Source organism: Melopsittacus undulatus, chromosome 14 (assembly GCF_012275295.1).
Source record: "Melopsittacus undulatus isolate bMelUnd1 chromosome 14, bMelUnd1.mat.Z, whole genome shotgun sequence".
Lineage (NCBI taxonomy): Eukaryota > Metazoa > Chordata > Aves > Psittaciformes > Psittaculidae > Melopsittacus > Melopsittacus undulatus.
In genome coordinates this window covers 3,061,247-3,079,013 of record NC_047540.1, presented here as the reverse complement: position 1 = coordinate 3,079,013, position 17,767 = coordinate 3,061,247, and the positions used below count along the sequence as shown (strand labels likewise).

Sequence of the window (17,767 nt, the reverse complement as noted above, 5' to 3'; positions counted from 1 at the left end):
GAAAGCAAAGTAACCTGCAGCAAACTGCTATTCAGAGCCACGTTGTCGTTTCCCAGGATGAATCACGGCTCAAACCAAATCAAATCCACCATGTTTCCTCATCAACCTGCATTGCTGCCTCTTAGAGTGGACGTTCAGGGGGTACAGTGGCTCCTTAACCAAGAGAAGCTGCAGAAGAACGCTGCTGTTCCTGGTTATTAAAATTCAGCACATGGGTTTCCTCTAACGAGTCTTGGCAATTAAACTGCTGACGGCCCCGTCTCGCTGCCTTACACTGGGCCTATTCAAATCACTGCACTATTCCAGGCACAACCTGCTTTTTAAAGCACGAGCTCTTTGTCACGCTCTGGCCCATATATTTCCTTCTACATTAGGGTGATCCAGGGTGGGGATCAGCCCCATTTCTACACTACAGGCTCTGCTCTGCCAGTGCTCCTCTTGCCTTGCTGCCACAGCCCCCAGGGAGAGCATTGGCATCCATGGGTGCTGCAGCCAGCCCAGCTCTGCCTGTGCTTCCATGGGAGCCCCACTCCAAACCTTGCCTCGCACACAGCTTTTTGAGTTCATCATGCATTCGCGTTCTCCTCCAAGCCAATGTGATCATCCCTTAGATTAATCACCCTCATTTCTATTCCTTTATTCTCTCTCTTTATCCTGAAGTGTTTTTACAGGCCAGCTGTGGTTTTAAAAGTCTTTTCAAGTCTCTGGGTTCCTTTCCATTTTGGAGGCAATAGTGAAATATGAACGTTCTTAGCAGCCTCCTCTGCAGTGTTGGCTGACTCCTGAAATTAATTATGCTTTAAAGAGAAGAAATGAATGTGATTTGGGTCTGATGCCTCGGTGGTGTTACCTTGCTCTGGGTTTCAGAGGTTAATAAAACTTGACAATGTTAATGTGAGTACCTGAAGGGTAAGAAAGGTATTTCAGCTATAAGAAATACTGGCTGGGGAGGGTACACTGCGACATCTGCCCAGCTTTAGGTTTCATTTGCTATGTCCTCTGTCCCTGTAGGCTGGTTGGGGCAGCCTCAAGGGCTCTGTGGAACCTCTATGACCTAAACTGTCAAAGTCCTGCCAAGGATGCAAGACTGGAGCAACATGCTGTAAGGAGAAGCAGCGGTGGCTTAGGAGGCTTTTTGTCTTTGGTTCTTTATTCTCACTCCCATTGGTTTGGGAGTGTTGCATCTGCCTGGTCTCACCTTGAAGAAGGTCATGGTAGCTCCATCCTTCACTGCTCCATACTCTATTTTTGTCTGCTTTGCCAAGTCATCTGCCGAGTCGATGGGGGACTCCATCCTCTCCACTGTCAGGAAGGCAGCAAGGTTGGCCGTGTAGGACGAGATGATAATTAGGGTGAAGAACCACCATATGCCACCAATGATCCGTGTAGACAGTGCTTTGGGCATCAGCTCCGAGCCTGGGGTGGGAAAGGGAAAAGGAGAAGGAAGAAAGAGATAACAGAGAGAGAAAGAACTTATTTTATGTATACATATAGACATTGCATACATAGATCTGTGTATAGAGAGGATTAGGTTTCACTGTCAGAACTGTACCAGCTATGCAATTGAAGCCAACTGGTTTTGAGGCAAATGATCCCGACGTGTTGCATGCGATGGAATCAGTGGGGTTTGTGTAGAACCCCTTTCCCTTCACTGCTGACCTCGTGCAGTGCCCAATGTACAGGCAACATTCCAAGTGAAGTAATTAACCAGGCTGCTTGGATGAGATTTAAATAGCAAGCGATTTGTGGACTTTGATGAGTGTTTTGTTGTGCTGTTTAAAAAGGGCTTTGCTTTTCTATGGGTTCCTCTTCAAAGCCTCACTCCAGGGAGTGTGTTCAAATACATAAGGTTTAAAACAAAATCAAACAGGAGGAAGGAACTATCAGGGTCCAGTACTTTGAATACCAGTTAGAAGTGGGGAAGCAGGGGATGCTACAGCATAAAAGGTGTAACTGGTCTGGAATGACTTTTACTGAGCAGATGTGAAGGACTAAATGGGTTGTGCTATTTCTGTAATTGCCCAAGACACCTTTTAAAGCTGGGAAAGAGCTTTGGGTTTGAAATGACTGTGTTCAGAGGATACATCCAACCTGGAATCTGCAGCAAAGACTGCGCTTTGCAAAGCAATTTTAAGCAGTGAGGCATCAAAGCATAGCATGGAACATGGCTTTTCTCCTCTCTGAGTGCAGCAAGGAGGCACCAGGAAGCAGAGGAGCCTTGGATACCGAGGCCTGCTTTGGTTCTCAAGATTCTGGTTCGGTTCTTCTCAACATCCTGCTTCTTTCCCATCCCATCTCCTGCCCTTTGATGCATGGGGCGGTGCGACATCAGTCCAGCTTTGAAATCTTCTTCTTAGACGAAGAGCAGAGTTAAAAGGAATTCAGCTCTTTTCATTTATCAGCTGCTGATAAGAAGGTGATTCATCCTGCTAAACCGTCTTGCTGGGAACTGTCACTGGCCATCAGGGCAGTGAGAGCCGGGAAGAATCTCTATTACCCGCTGCGGCAGCAGGAGGAGCATGGAGCAGCAGCACTGCACATGCCACCAAGCTAGTGCTGGGGTTCTTTTGCTCTCTGGGAATAACTACTGATACATGGTAAATTAAAGTGTGACAATTGTTTGACATTTTCCACTTATTTCTATTCCTGGATTTTCTGCAATTAGATTACAGCTGAATTTCATTCCTTCTTTCAGAGCTGCTCACAAGTTCCCCCTCTGCTGTCTTCCTAACTGATTTACTCTGTTCATTCCATCTCTATATATTCCATTTGCTCTGTTCCACCCACAGATACAAATGTAATCCCATCCATATCCTATTTCTAAGGTCCCTGTCAGTGTCGATGGGTGCACCAGTAGCATAGAAAGCATTCTGTCTCATACATGGTGGCTGCTGGGTTGAGCTGCCCAGAGGAGCTCCTCGCCATCCTCTCTGCCCTGTGCTGGAGTGGCTTTAGGCCATTTCACAATGTGCAGAATGACCAGATGAGGATAAAAATGGAGGCAGACCAGAGGGCAAGATGCTCTCTCTTCTGTAAGAGTTCATTTAAAGCAGAGTAAGACAGGACAAAGATCCTGACATTAAACAAATTGGATTATTAGGAATAGGAATTTAGAGAATCTGTGGGATGCTGCTGAGGGAGATGATGAAGGCAGTGCTCTTCCTCAGGGCATGGTCCATGGATGCTCCTCCGTGCACCCCAGCAGCAGCACATGTGTGAACACACCGCTGCTCCATCATGGAGCTTCCAGATGGCACCTGCCAGAGCGTGCATGCTTCATTAATGGTGATGATTGCTGTGTGATGGCACGGGGGTGCTGGCAGCCACCTGCAGCTCATGGGGCTGGGGATGTGTCTGAGCTGGCAGGATGGGGCTCTGCCCTGCAGGAGGTGAAAGGGCAAGTAGAGGCAGGTGTCAAAAGTAAGGACAAAGACTGAAAAGCTTGTTCTGACACAGGAAAATCCAGATGGTTCTCTTGGCATAAAGCCCCTGGACCGTGTCCTGGGGTGCTCCAGACAGGGCTCAGCCTTGGCGCGCATCCCTCTCCGTTCCTTCATCCCTGTTACAGGCAGGGTGCAGAGGAAGGGGCTGATAACAAACACAGTCACCAGGAGCTGCTGAAGTGCAGATCACAGCTAATGAGGCAATAACCACAGGAGATGGTTGTCTCATCAGCCCTTTGTGGCTCCAGGACCCTTCAGGGTGCCTTGGTGCAGCAGGCACCCAGTGTGTCCTGCATGGTGGATCCCAGCATGTGAGGGAGGAAAGATGCCCTTCACTTGTGAGCAGACCTTACCCTGCTGCATGAGCGCTCCCATCCCAAACCAGAAGCTGTTCAATAGGGTGAAGTTGTTCTCCACGATGTCTGATCCTGGGTTGCAGGGATGGGCATCGTACCACTCGTATGGGCTGAACCTACGGAGGCACATGGAAAGCAAGAGCTTGTTAGTGGGGATGTAGCATGACAAGACTAAAAGAACAGGAACAAAAGAGCCCTAATACATGTCATGCTGCTATGGGGACATGCTGACCCCTGCTTTGTGCACATCTCTCTTAGCCAGGATGTGCTCAACAGGAGAGATGATAATGTTTTTAAAGCTGTTTATTTACATTTCCTAAGAGTCCCAAATTTTGCAGAGATTAAATTAAAAACATAATTGGTGTAATTGCGTTAGAACCAGGCATTAATTATCATCTCTGCTTCCTCCTGAAATCCCTGCAGCTTCACAACAGGCCTTGCTCAAAGCCCAGCCCACAGTTTGTATTAGGTATTTTTCAGTGTGATTCTCTGCCAAATGTGCTGCTGCCCAAGGAGAAATCTTATGGTTCAGTTTCATGGTGCTCTCAGTCAGACAGTTGGGTGGATTTGGAGCTGCCATCCCCATGCACCTGAACTGAGCAGGACAGAGTGCAGGAACATCCCACCATGGGAGATGGATGAGGTCTAACACACAGGACTTCATCCCTGTGAGGTTGCTGAGGCTCTGTGGCTGCCCCATCCCTGGCAGTGCTCAAGGCCAGGTTGGACACAGGGGCTTGGAGCAGCTGCTCCAGTGGAAGAGGTCCCTGCCCATGGCAGGGGTTGGAGCTGGATGAACTTTGAGGTCCCTTCCAACACGAACCAGGCTGGGATTCTATGATTTTATCATGCTATGATTTCTTTTTATTTCAAAAAGCTTATTCTGAACACCCATGTCCCATTGTCTGCCTCTATTTTGTGCAAGATACAGCTTAAGGAGCTCTCTTATCCTCATATCTTATTGTGCCTTTCTGCAGCAGGGACCACTGCCTGCTCTGAGCTTCCAGAGTGCAGACCCAAGGCCTTGCTCTGGCTGCACCCCAAAACCCCTGCTCATTCATTTGCCTGCTCCCTTCCCTCTGGTTTTTCAGGAAGAGAAAATCAGAAGGGAAAACAAGAATCAGGCTGAGCTTTACAAGCTGCCTGCTCCTTGAAACCTGCTCTAAATTTATGCAAGGGGTGTATGAAGGATGGCACCGAAGCCCTTGCTGTTGAATTAAACCAGAGTTCAAGAATTAGATGAAAACTTTCCTGGGCTGCCAATGATGGAATATGAAACGGAGCGGGAATAGCTGAGATCAAATGAGCCTGACAAGATGACACAGGGGAGAACTTCAAGGTCTCTGAGTGGAAACCTACTGGTGCTGCTCAGATTATAGAGGAACAGTCAGAAAACCACTAAGCAGTGACAGAGCCTTCAGTGCTTGAAAGTGGGAAGGGCCATTAGTGGAAGCAGAGGGGTAATGAAGGAAAGAGCAAGCGGGGCTCATTGACCCCATACAGCTGGAGCCATAATAAATGGGGGCTGCTCAGGATTCACCTCTTCCCTCAGGTGTGGAACAGTGGCTGAGAAATATTGCATCCAAGCCCAGGATTTTATTCTCTTGCCTCTTCTTGGCCTTTTAGCAGGGAAATGGGAGCGTTTCAAAGAGGTTTTAAAGATCTGACACAAAAGACTTTGGAGTCGAAATTGCATCTCCAGAGAAATTCCTTATGGATGAACCTTCAGGCCCCTGCCCTGCTGGGCACCCGGAGGTGATCAGCAGTGCTTTGGAGGCTGTGTCAGTCTAAGGCTGGTGACAATTCACATCAGCCCCTCCACAGTCCACTTGCAACCACTCACCAGTCAAATTACCCACATGAAGCCTTGTACATTGTAAGCGCTTGTGGTTCTTTGGGGACTGGGGGGGGTACAAGGAGAGGCTCCATCAATAACTAAGAAAGACTGATTAAAAGGGGAAATGGATCAAATACATCCTTTGCTGGCCTCTAAATAGTCCCTAAGATGTTTTAAGTGGCATTGACCTATGATTATAGCATCAGCAGAGGGCTCTGGTGCCTAGTTCAGGAGCCTCACATCTCTGAATTAAGGTTTTGCTATTTGGATTGTGGTTTTCTTCTGAGGATTGGATTTTAGAGGCCTTGCCGGGGTCAAAAGCAGATCCTATTTCCATTACTTCTGAATGCAGTAAGTATTTTCCCTATGAAATCTCTTGCTTCCCATCTCCATGTGTTAAAAGATCATTCTTGCAGAACCTTAATTACACCGAACTCTTGGTGTTCTTTGAAAGAAGAGGAAGACAGAGGCAATGTCAGGAGGAAAACGTGACAAAACCCTGTAATTGCAATATCTTAGAGGTTCAATTTCAGCCAAAAAATAGCCTGATAGGGAAAAAGCTCTTGTATTACATCATAACTGCCAGGATATAGGGGGATTATGAGGTTTGTTTCAGGTCATTTCAGACCGAAACAAGAGACTAAACCCGTGTTCTTCAGGCTTTTATCCCTCAACATCAGCCACATCAGGCTGGGACCCAGTTGGGTGCTTGAGGGCCTGAGGCTGCTCTCTGAACACAGCATAGAGATATCCCATTACGTACAAGGTGATGTCTAGAAGGTGTTTTCATTTCCTTCAACCTTTCCTTCCTATTTACTGCAATGAATTTTATGTGCAGCTACTATTTGCCCATTTAACATGCTTTCAAAATGGGACAATTTGAGCTGGATTTGGCCATCATACAGCTTGGGAAAAATAAGCTCATAAAGGTAAAATTGTATTTGAATTGTCACTCCAAGCCTCACAAGCAGTCTAATACTTTAGGGCATTAAAGCCAAAGGCATTATGGCAGCAGAACCCATCTAGCTGTGTTCTGCATGGCTAACAGAGACAGAAAGTGAAGGAGTTCTATCAGTCATGGCAATATTTCCCCTTTTCGTAATTACCTTGGGTTCATTCTCCCAGATGAGGATCTTTTCCTGCTGAGAGCATCTGGTTCTTTGACACAAAGCAACTGCTGAGCACCTCATCCTGCCCCAGTGCAGGCCCCCAGTGTCTTCCCAGGGCTTCAGCTGGGGCAGGACAGAGCCAAACTGGGCCACGTTTATGTGTCCCAGGCACTACCTGCATCTGGCTGGGGCTGTTTGTGGGGCAGAACTGGTGGGAAGCTGGAGAGATGTGGTAATGGCAACACGACTCTTGTCCTCTTATCAAATCATAGCATCCCAGACTGCTTTGGATTGGAAGGGACCTTAAAGCTTATCCAGTCCCGATCCCTGCTATGGGCAGGGACACCTTCCACTAGAGCAGGATGCTCCAAGCTCCCCTGTGTCTAACCTGGCCTTTGGTTGGACAGCTTTGCCATCGTGGGTGGTTTGGAGCACTAATGCTTCCTGCTGAGCCGAGTTTACTTTGACAACTGCTGTTATGTGTAATTAGGATATTACACAGTGAAATCATCTCTAAATGCTGCTGGGGACCTGAGGGATGCTGAAAATTGCAGATTTGTTTTAACATGAGGGTTAATGGATTCTGGTTGCTGCAGTTTCCATTTAATCTTTTTGAACATGGGATGTCAGTGGATCAGATAGGAGCTGGTTTGGAGGAATGCCCTGAGGAAAGCTGCTCACAGCAACCCCATGGGCTCTGCCCACAGTGCCCAGTCCAAGGTGTGGGGTGAGCAGGGAGGGCTCTGAAGGCATAACTGGAACTGGAAGAACGGGGAAACCAGTGTGCAAGTGCAGGTTGTGCTTAGGAACCTTCCTTGGACACAGTATTTAAGCAAGATATTTGCACATCCAGCAAGGGCTGTGCGTGGCCAGGGAGGCGAGGGCTTTGTTCTGGTTTGAAAAGGTGGAATCAGCTCTTGGGAGCAGCCCTGATCTGTGAGTCTCATCAAAGGCTTTATGAAATTAATAACACATGCAAATCTATGCTAATTCTTCTTTTAAATATAGGGGGTTTAAACATGCTAATTAGATGCGTATTAATTTTGTAAACAGGCACATTGTCTGATCTCTAGCAATGCATTCTCCATCCTCTTGATATAGGGAAGGGTTTGTGAGAGCTTTGCTGGTGGAGGGTTTAGGGCATGAGCTGGACATGGTGCAGGACCCAGCACAGAAGCTGAGTGAGAAGCGACCTGAGAGGAGCATGAACGAGAATGATGGAGAACAAGACAATTACCCTCCATTATAGCAGGGAGGTGCTAATGAAATGGAGAGGCAACAACATTTCTAAAACCATAAAAGAACATGCATTTAAAATGCTTTTCTACTAGAAGTCTGCTGAATGTGTGGAGCAGCCTGCCCTGACACAGCGAGAGAGGCTTATGGTAATAAAGCAAACAAACACAAGCATCTAGTCTGGTAAAGCAGTAAAAGGGATGGAAAACAGGCTCTTGCTAGCAAAGAAGGAAACAAATTTCCCCTGTGGATAGCTCATCTTTGACTGTCACCATGGAGCTTGCATCACTTCTACAACCACCTGAGATGCAGGTTCCAAAGAGCACAGGCAAGGGAGCCCAGTACTTAGGAGCATCTTTTGCTGAGAGCACAGCCTGGTTTGGGTGATGGACCAGAAGGCATTTCATTAACAACAGAGGTTTAATGCACCAGGCAGCAAAATGGATCTGAGCTTGGGGTGGGCTGCCTGTGGCATGGCAGTAGATGTGGTGTGTTTGGTGCATCTCCTTACCTGGCTATGACGAACAGCACGCAGCTGACCCCCAGGTAGGCGAGGAGGATGTACATCCAGATGTCAGGAGACAGGGGGTTGAGGAAGGAGAACACGCTGGGGTTGGTCCCATTGGGCTTGCGGTACAAGATGCTGACCCCCAGTGTCATGAAGGGCTTGGAGAAGTCTATGGCCTTCTCCCGGACATGGGTGATGGTGAGAGGAGCAACGGCCAGATCAGCTTTCTGTGTGCAACAAGAGGGAGAGAGGAGGAAGGCATTAGGAATTGTTTGCTAATTCTGCTCCATGACGTTCACTGTGTAGGTGTTTGATGGTAACCAGTGAAATACACTGCAGACAGCAGAGAGACATTACAGTTGCTGCAGCTCTTGCCCAGATGCAGTGTGCTCATTTTGATGGGCTCTTCTATAACGGTTGGGAGAATTGTGTTTTACAATGGTATCAGATGTCTGTGGTCCTCACTGTGCTTGTTTCTTGCCACACAGCTCCTTACAGCAGGGTTTGCTGTGTGCACATCCCACTGTTTGCAGAGATGTTCTGTTTTTGTTGACTTTCAATGTGCTGCTGCAAGAGGAGAGAGGCACAGGGGGAGGCCACTCCAGAATGCTCTTGCAGGGAATAATATTGTAGCAGCATGGGGTAAAAGCTTCAATTTCTTTCCTCTCAGTCCACATCATGACACAACTTGAAATGGAGCTGTGGTGTAGGGTAGGAAGGAGGAAACTCACACTGCTCCCCTTCCATCTGCCTGCTGTCCCTATGGCTGCAGCCCCAGGAGGAGATGCTTTGCTGTTCAGTGATGGACTTCACAGCTTGTCATGCTGGAAGTGTCTGAGATGCACGAGGACTTTCAGCTGAGCATGTTCTGCATCCTGACTTCTTGTCTGGCTTCTGTGCCCGTCTGTTATTCAATCATTTCTATGCTAAACACAGTGCTAGGCCATGGCTAGATTTGTTGTATAGAGCTGTGTTCATACCTCTCACCAGGTCCTTAAAAACCACCTTAACTAAATACACCCAAGACTCGCTCAGTGACAGCTGCATTGCTTGGGGTTTGCAGACCTCTTTCAGTATGTTTGACTTGCAGGGAAATGCAGGCACATGAATGATGCTGGAGTTGAGCAGCCCCCATTGCCTTGCATTCCCATGTAAGGTCTATTTAACAGCTGGCTCTGAAAATTAACACTCTCAATTATCCATGAGTGATAATTGCCAAGAGGTACTGCGGGTTTGTCATTACCCGCAAACCTTAAATCAATATTAGCTGTCTTGCTAGAACATGCTTTACCCCAACAGAAACTATGGGCTCACTGCAGAAACCAGTGAAGATCCCTGCTCTGAGTGATGGAGGATGGTCAGGGAACGGTCTTGTTTAACCTGGCAAATCTGTGATGAAACTTAGTGCAGTATTTAGAAATACAGGAATCTGAGCCTTCTTCTGTAAGGGGAGTTTCTCTCTGAGCTTTATCCATTACAGGCATGTGTGTGTGCAGGAAAAGGGTTTATTCTCCAAAGAATGTGGCTTTAAAGGTCCTGAATGGAAGAGTTTCAGGAATTCTGTCACAAGGGTAAAAGTGATGTGTATTTTGTAACATGGTTCCTCAGCTGAGCCCTGGTTGGTTCCCTTCCCTCTCACTTCCCCAAAGGAAATGCATCTTGAATCAGCTTGGTACAAAAAGTGTCTGCTTCAATCACTGCCATTGGCCAAAACGTAAGGGAAAATGGGAACAGTATTTTCCCAATGAGCCCTTTTGTGCCAGCTGTGGCTGTGGGGGCACCCATGGACTCTGCAGGATGGTGGGATCTGCAGTGCACAGGCTGGAGGTGGAATGCAGAGCCCATATCCTGGGTACCAGCAGATGCCTCAGCTGCTCTCCCCCCATTAGAGCACACGTGTGCCACAAGGCAGAAATGGCAAAAGAAAGGCAGGATTTTAGCTCCTCCATCACTCCTGTGTGGGTGTCCTGACTCAACAGGAAAACAGAAGGAGATAGTGAAGGATTTGGCTATGGATTTTCCTGGAGGAGGAAACAAATGAGCAGTTCTGTGGTCAGTGCTGGCGAGCAGCTGCCTGGCTGAGAGCTCCCAAGCCACGTTTGTCAGTGATACAGCAAGCAAACTACCAGCCAGGACGTTATGCTTTAGCACAGAGAATGAAGAGAGGGAATCTGCATGGATGCTCGAGGATCTAAAGTGCTTTTAGTGCAGAAATCAAATTTGACTGTGTCGTTTCAGCAGCTCCTCTGATTTGATCACAGCCCCGTGTCCTTGGCAGTAAATGTCACACCCCATCAGAGGGGAGCGTGCATTAGGGAGCCCAGGCTGCAGTGATCTCCTGAGCTATTACAGGCAGTGCAGGGCTGCACTTTGATACCCTTTTATCAATGCAGATTTCTCCTGAAGGTGGCCTCTAATTAAGGGTTTGCTGACTGAGAGGATCTAAATCAAACCCCACCAAGGGCGAAGCTTTCATTTGTTGGTCTCTGACATTACAAACTGGGAAGTCAATTACTAAGCCCTGCCTGGTTCCTTCACTCAGCCCTAGCTTTTACGCTCTTGCACAGGAATATGGGGTTTAGTTAAAATGAGGAATTATAGCAAGTGCCAGTGGCTTAAAGGCCCTTGTCCAGCAAAACCACTTAAGCACACGCTTCTCTTTTACTGGGGCTTGCACACCTTCCAAGCCTTATGTACGTTCTTAAGTGTTCTGCTGAATTGAGGCCAAAAAGATGAAGTTTGCCAAGGCAGCTAAGCAGCAAATGCAGACACTTCTCTAACACACCTGGAAGGGTTTGGATCTCCTTATCCACCCTGGGTTACAGCATTTTCACTTGGGTGGAAGTGATGCAAGTTACCGGGCATTCAGTGGATGAAGGATCATATTCTCTGCACAGAGATTTGGCTTTTATCAGGAAGTGCTGAGTCTTATCTTCAAGTTCTCAGTTATCACAAGAATGGGTCAGAGCAGCTCCTGCACATCCACACTCACTGTGGAATCCTTCAGGATCCAGCCTCCACCAGAGGAAAACTGTGTGTGACAGCAGAGCTCCCATAGCATCAGCACCAAGATAAATATTGATTCCAGACAAGAAGCTGCTTCTGGGCTTATTTTGCCAATCTGAGCTAGGTATTTACATAAACTAATTACATGTGTGTTGCCTTAGAGACAGAAATAGTGCGTATTTTACTTATTTAATTGTTATTCAGTTATTTGGTTGCAGCATCAACATTGTCATCCCTCACCACTGCCCCTCCTCAGGGCCCATCTCTGCCCCTCTTGCTCAGGTGCTGCTTCATGCTCCTGCACCCCCATCACTCCTGCATCCTTCTGCACCTCTCCTTGCAGTGGAGCCCTCATCCACACTCCCATGAGCACTGGGGGATGACAGGGAAGGCTGCTCTCACTTGCAGGCATCAGAGCACTGTGCTGAGTGCCCTGTGCCCACATCCCTCCCCTCTCCCTGTCCAGGGATAGGAAAACACTCAGTGTGAGAAGTGATGCTCGAGGAGAGCAGGGTTGTGCCCAGCAGCATCCGGGGGTCAGTGTTAATGGTCTGACTCCAGCTTTTAATGGCTGCTCCTACAGTTTCATTCCTAATTTAGACATCACTCCTGTCAATGAATTTAGTTAATATCGGTGGTGAATTAAGAACAGATGTCACAGGGACAACTGAGCTGTAAGCTGCAGAGGAGAAATGAGGACCTCGAAGACCTCTTGTAATCTTTTCTTTCAAGAAGTTCTTCAGAAAGGGAGCTGCCATTAATTGTGTCTAAAGGATGCCAAAGGCTGCAGGATCCCAGGGAGAACAGTCCTATCTTTAGAGACAAGCCCTGTCCTATGAGTTACTGGTGCGTGAACAAGCCATGGGGAGGGAAAGGCAGGTCCAGAGCCACCTCAAGAGGCAAACAGAGAACTTAGGGCACCCAACGTGTGCTTCCATCGCTCACAGGAGCTGCTGCAGTGTCTAAACCAGAAGTGAAGAACACTTCACCCAAAGGAGTTCTTTTTCCCCTATTCCAGGCCCAGTGGCTTCCCTATGAATCCCCAGTTCACCTCACTTGAAATAAACCAGTGCAGGAACATTAATGGCAATGCGATGCAATATGTATTTCTGCCAGAATTTACTGTCAATAAATGCCCACTTATTGTGAAGGTGTTAAATCAACTGTCATAAACCCTCCCTAAGGACAGATATTACATCTTCTCTATAGTTAGCATTGGCAGCGATTTCCATTAGAAACCCTGTTATTTTTCATACCTTTTTTATTCCCACATGAGGCTTCAGATTGAATGGGAATTTGATCTACACTGTCTCAGCACAAGACCAGTTTTATTTGTGAACAAGTTTGTGCAAAATGTCCAGAATGGCTCATTCTGCTGGTTTTATGGGATTCTGCCCACAGACAACAGGGGAGATTTGCAGGTGCTATTTTGCCAGACAGCTTGGCTTTATAAATCAGAATGGATGGACCACTGCTCACAGTGTAGTTCTGCTTGTATCAATGATAATTTCTATGAATAAACATCAATGGCAGCTCACTATGGATGAAAGGAGAGCTGACAGTTGCCAGCTTCCCTGTTTGTTATGGATGTGGGACACAGGAGCATCTCTGTGTCACCTGAATGTCCCAACACCCCCCCCCCCCCCATGCAAGTGTTGTGAGAGTTCAGCTTTTATGGTTCACCTGCTTGAGGCTTCTCTATGGGACTGACCAGGGAGAGGGCAATAAACAAGGAGCTGCTGTGAGGAAGGACTCTGGTTCTCCAGGGAATGCACAGAGCTGCCTCAGAACAGGGATATTCTTGTGATGAAGCCCAGCAGCAGATGAAAGGCAGCAGGATGAGGTTTCTGCATGGAAGCACACGAGCCTGTCTTGTCCACATCTGATACTGGGGACCTGGCAGCTAGGGTCATGCTGGGAGCTGCTCTGACTGCTGTTGCTTTTCCTGTTTATGCTTAAGGCCAGACTAGAAACAAAGCAGTGTTACAAAGGAGCTTCGCCTAAGGCGTTCCTGCCTATGGCCAGGCATGTCTGGATCAGAGAGGAGAGGGAAAGCAAAGTGATGCCTGACTCCAAAGCAAGCCGTGAGAGATCAGAGTAAACAGCCCATCCTCCATCATGTGTGCTGTGCACCTTCACCCAGCTCCTCTTCACTGCATTTCAGCCTTGGCTGGGGCTGTTCGTGGTACACAGCATCTCCCACAGCTCTCAGACCTTCCAGTGATATCAAATCACCATTGCAGCCCCTTCTTTCCCCTCAGGAGCACCCTCTCTTATGCACAGGCCATTGAACCAAGCCTGCACATCAGCTCAGCCCACCAGAGCTGATGCATCTCATCAGTCCTGTGGGCTCAGCCTCAGATTTAAGTCTTAACCAATGCACAGATTGAGTGCATAGAATTAATCCTGGCCTGCCTGCCTGGAGCTCCCCAAATCCTTCTTGCTCTATGCTCCCACCTGAATGATCCTGATTCTTTCATGAGGAGGAGACACTGAATCTGGAGGCAGGCCAGCCCAGATATCAAACTCACAGTGGGGGCAGCCCTGTTTTCATCACCACAATGTTGTTTGAATGCCGTCTCCAACACTTTTCCCACTGGGTGTGAAATAAGTTTGAACTTTGCCATTGCAAAGTGCCAATCAGTTGTTGCTTTCTCCACACAATCTGAAGATGCTTTGCTGCTGAGGAAGGGACCCATCTGGTAGCAGTTTCACTTCTTAATGCTTTCTATAAACACTGCTATAAAAAGCAATGACATGCAGATAAAGAAAATAATGGCTTTATATGGGGTTTGGGCAGTGGTTATAAATCACTCCAAGGCATTCACCTGTTAGAAAGCAGAGTGCAAACCTACTGCTACCGTAAAACTCGCAAGAAGAGGGGACTTGGTCCTTTCCTGATGCTGTAGGATAATTTGCTTTTTGAATAGTTAGCCAAGAAATACTTCACTGCAGGTTGACCACGAGTTTCATGTTCCTTAGTGAGGTTGTTCCTCACACCTTCTTCTCAGTATCTTTTAGCTGACCACAGCTTTGGGAATAGCTGGAAGCCTCCTGAGAGCCCTATAACATCTCACAGGACATTGGAAGTGACATGGTTTGGATGAAATGATAGCCTGGCTTCTATTCCCTAGATCTTATTTCCTGCTTTGGAGCAATTACTTCTTCAGAGCCCTGCTCTATAGACACTCTGCAGTGAGAGCCACAGACCCTGCACCAGCAGCAGGATGTCCTGGAGTACACTGCCCAGGATTGGGTGGCATGGTTTAGTGGAAGGCATCCCTGCCCATGGCAGGGGGATTGGAACTGGATGATCTTAAGGTCCTTTCCAACCCCAACTATTCTATGATTCTATTCTATGATTGCATCCTGTGCTCTGCATCTGCTCAGCTCCATGTCGCACACAGCACTTGCAATGGCAAAGTACCAGTGTCTTCTGCTGGGATGCTGTCACTCACCTAACTTAGCCTGGCTGTTGTGCAAGAGGCTCTAAAGGGTGTGTTTGGAGCTGTGTGGAGTTTTCTGGAAGGACAAACACAAAGGCAGCTTTGCACAGCCTGTGGCGTATTCCCCTGCAGTGTCCTTCTCCCCAAGGGCTGTCCTTGCGTTCCCCCCCTGCTCCTCAGGGTGAGCCAGCCAAGGACGCCGGTGCTCTTTGCAAACTGATTAAGCATCACTGTGTCCCACAAGGGACGTAATCATCATCATCTGCATTTTACAGATGGAGGAAGCATTGCACGGAAGCAACTTGTCCAATGTCATTTAGGGCAGAGGAGCCAAATGTGGAAACACAACCTGGATCCCAGAGCCGCAGCTCCGCAGCCTCACCCCCAGGCACTGCTCTGTTACCTGCTCCCAGCAGAGCTCCTTCACTGCAGGGACTCACCAACAAATACATCCTTCTCACACGAACCAGGGGAGCATCACAGCTGCTGCATACGTGGGGTTGGTTTTGTCTCTTTTCTACCTTATGCAGTGTTTTCAGCACAGAGGCAGGAATGTGAGAGGCGATCCAAGGGCTGCACCACTTGAGCAGGAGGCCAGGAGAAGAGCACTGTGTTACAGCTCGAGGACTGCTTACGTGGCTGCCTGTGCTGCAGAGATCATCACTTCATTTTGTACTGATCTTTTCTTCCAGAGACCTTCTCTGGGAGTCAGAGATTCCTGAAGACACCAGCTTTCCTCACCTCCCTAATGGGGCTTCTGGGATCACAGGATGTGCTGGAGGCAACGGATGCAATTAGAAAACTGAGCAGCCTCTGGCTGTGAATTGAGGTTTCAGATTAGGTGACTTTTTGGTGTCTGTGAGAGCAAAGCTGCCGCAACAGTTTCACTGGTGCTTAATGGGCTTTGAGAAGGGGCTTTAGAACGGGCTTTTCCTTTTAGGAACAGCACAGCTGCTCTGTTGCAGGGGGAGCTCCGTGTCCCAAGAGATTGCAGAAATAAGCTGCCTTTATAGGACAAAATAGATATATGAAACTGTGCCCTGCACACCTGCAGCCTACATACATCATCTGGATCCAGCTGCGCTGGTCTGGGGCTTGCCCCCTGCCCACTGAAACAAGGGGAACACAAAACCACTAAATGGAATATATAAACCTTTAGAACTAGTTTTAACTAATTTTAACTAGTATTAACACGCTGCAGCCAAGCTTCACTCACGTGGTCAATGAGCTCCTTGATCATTCCATTCCACTGCCCCTTCTCATCCTGCGCTCCGTATTTCCCATCCTCCACCAGCCGGATCTCGTAGGTGAAGCCCAGGATGATGGCCAGCTCCTTCAGGAGGTCAATGCAGTAGCCCTCAAAGCGGTCATTCCCAAACAGAGCCGTGTCGGACTTACGGAACATGACAAAGGGCTCTTCCTGCACACGGGAAGGCAAAAAGTCCCTGTTACGGGTGAGCTGTGGTCCCACAAGGTGAAGGCTCTGCAGGCAGGGCTGGCAATGGGACATGTTGGGAATAGCCCAACTCTACATGGCACTGATTAGCAGCCTTGGTTACCCCACAACATGTGATTTTGTCTCTTTGGAGCAGCCAATCGTTTTCTATTTGGTAGGTTTTCAGGGAGAAAAATAACCATTTCATGCTCTGGAAATGAAGAGTGGTGAGAACCAAGAGAAGGGGAAGGACAAACTCAACCCCATGCTCCACACAGCAGAAATGCAGCCAATGTGCACTGCTGAGCCCATTGTTTGCTGAGCTGCAGCAAGCAAGAGGCTGGTGGGTTAAATACAGGGTGAGGGAGCAGTGCATGGCTGGTGCCCATCCCAAAATGTTCCCCAGTTCATCTCATTTTCCTCTTTGCTGGTGGGATATGGCCCCCTATTGATACCCAGAGGGAGTTTCTGCTCCAGTTAGAGATGCCATGGAAAGGTTGGGGTGTCTTTAATCCCAGCAGTGCCAAGCCACCAGCACAAGAGAAAAATACCTATTCAAGTGCTTCCCAGCCAGCTTTGCCCTATGGATCTCTGCCTCTTCAGCAGAGGTGAAGTTAGCAAAGAGCAGACTTGCACAGCCCTTGGTGAAGATCAGGCTTGGGCAGTCACCAAGGACAAGGGATGCTGGGGAGCCTGAGGTAGGAAACGTGTAGAGGACAGATGGAAATGGCAGAAGATGGTAGGAGGCAGGAAAAAGCTTGAGGGCAAGGGGAGGATGAGATACCAACAGTAGCTAGCACATGGCTCTAGTTGAAGGAGTCTCAAAGCAGGGCAGGGAGGGGACAACAGAGCACATACAGCTCAATTTGCAGCATTAGAGAGCAAACATCCCACCTATAGAGCTCAGGTTGGCACACACAGCTCCTGTGCTTAAATCCTGCTCTCCCTGGCCTCCTCCCCAGCTTTCTTCACTGGAATTAGTGCTTTGTTTATGAATCAGCTCAATCTATGGATCTTGATATAAACACACCAGCTCCAGAGCTGCCATAAAGCACTATTAATTTGGGGAAGCGCTGTAGGGATTACATACATATTTAACAGCCGAAGCACCGAACATTAGGACGCCACTCGCTTCAGTAATGTATCTCCAGGTCTCCAGCATTTCCTAGGGGGTAATTCTGAACTCTATGAACCACTTATTCACGGCCTATTTCACAATTTATTACTGAAAATGGCCAGACATCCAATTCACAAGCTCTCTCGGTTTGCTAATCGATTTCTCAGTGAAGGTGCCCTCAATTTCATAACTTCACAGTTCCCATATTGCTTGGGGAGCATGGCGCTGGCTGCTGGCGTAATATTTCTCTTCCAACAAGTCACTGCAATATGAG

At 48.0% G+C, this 17,767-nt stretch overlaps 1 protein-coding gene across 1 annotated transcript in view; it reads right to left on the bottom strand.

The window, feature by feature from the left end:
- Window positions 1-17,767, bottom strand: part of GRIK3 (glutamate ionotropic receptor kainate type subunit 3) — a 100,252-nt gene that overhangs the window by 6,796 nt on the left and 75,689 nt on the right. Inside the window, exons 10-13 of the mRNA XM_005142210.2 lie at window positions 16,158-16,361; window positions 8,493-8,716; window positions 3,797-3,915; window positions 1,199-1,416 (exon numbers count right to left, since the gene is read on the bottom strand). Coding sequence (XP_005142267.1) covers window positions 1,199-1,416; window positions 3,797-3,915; window positions 8,493-8,716; window positions 16,158-16,361 — 765 coding nt within the window. The remainder of the gene's footprint in view (window positions 1-1,198; window positions 1,417-3,796; window positions 3,916-8,492; window positions 8,717-16,157; window positions 16,362-17,767) is intronic.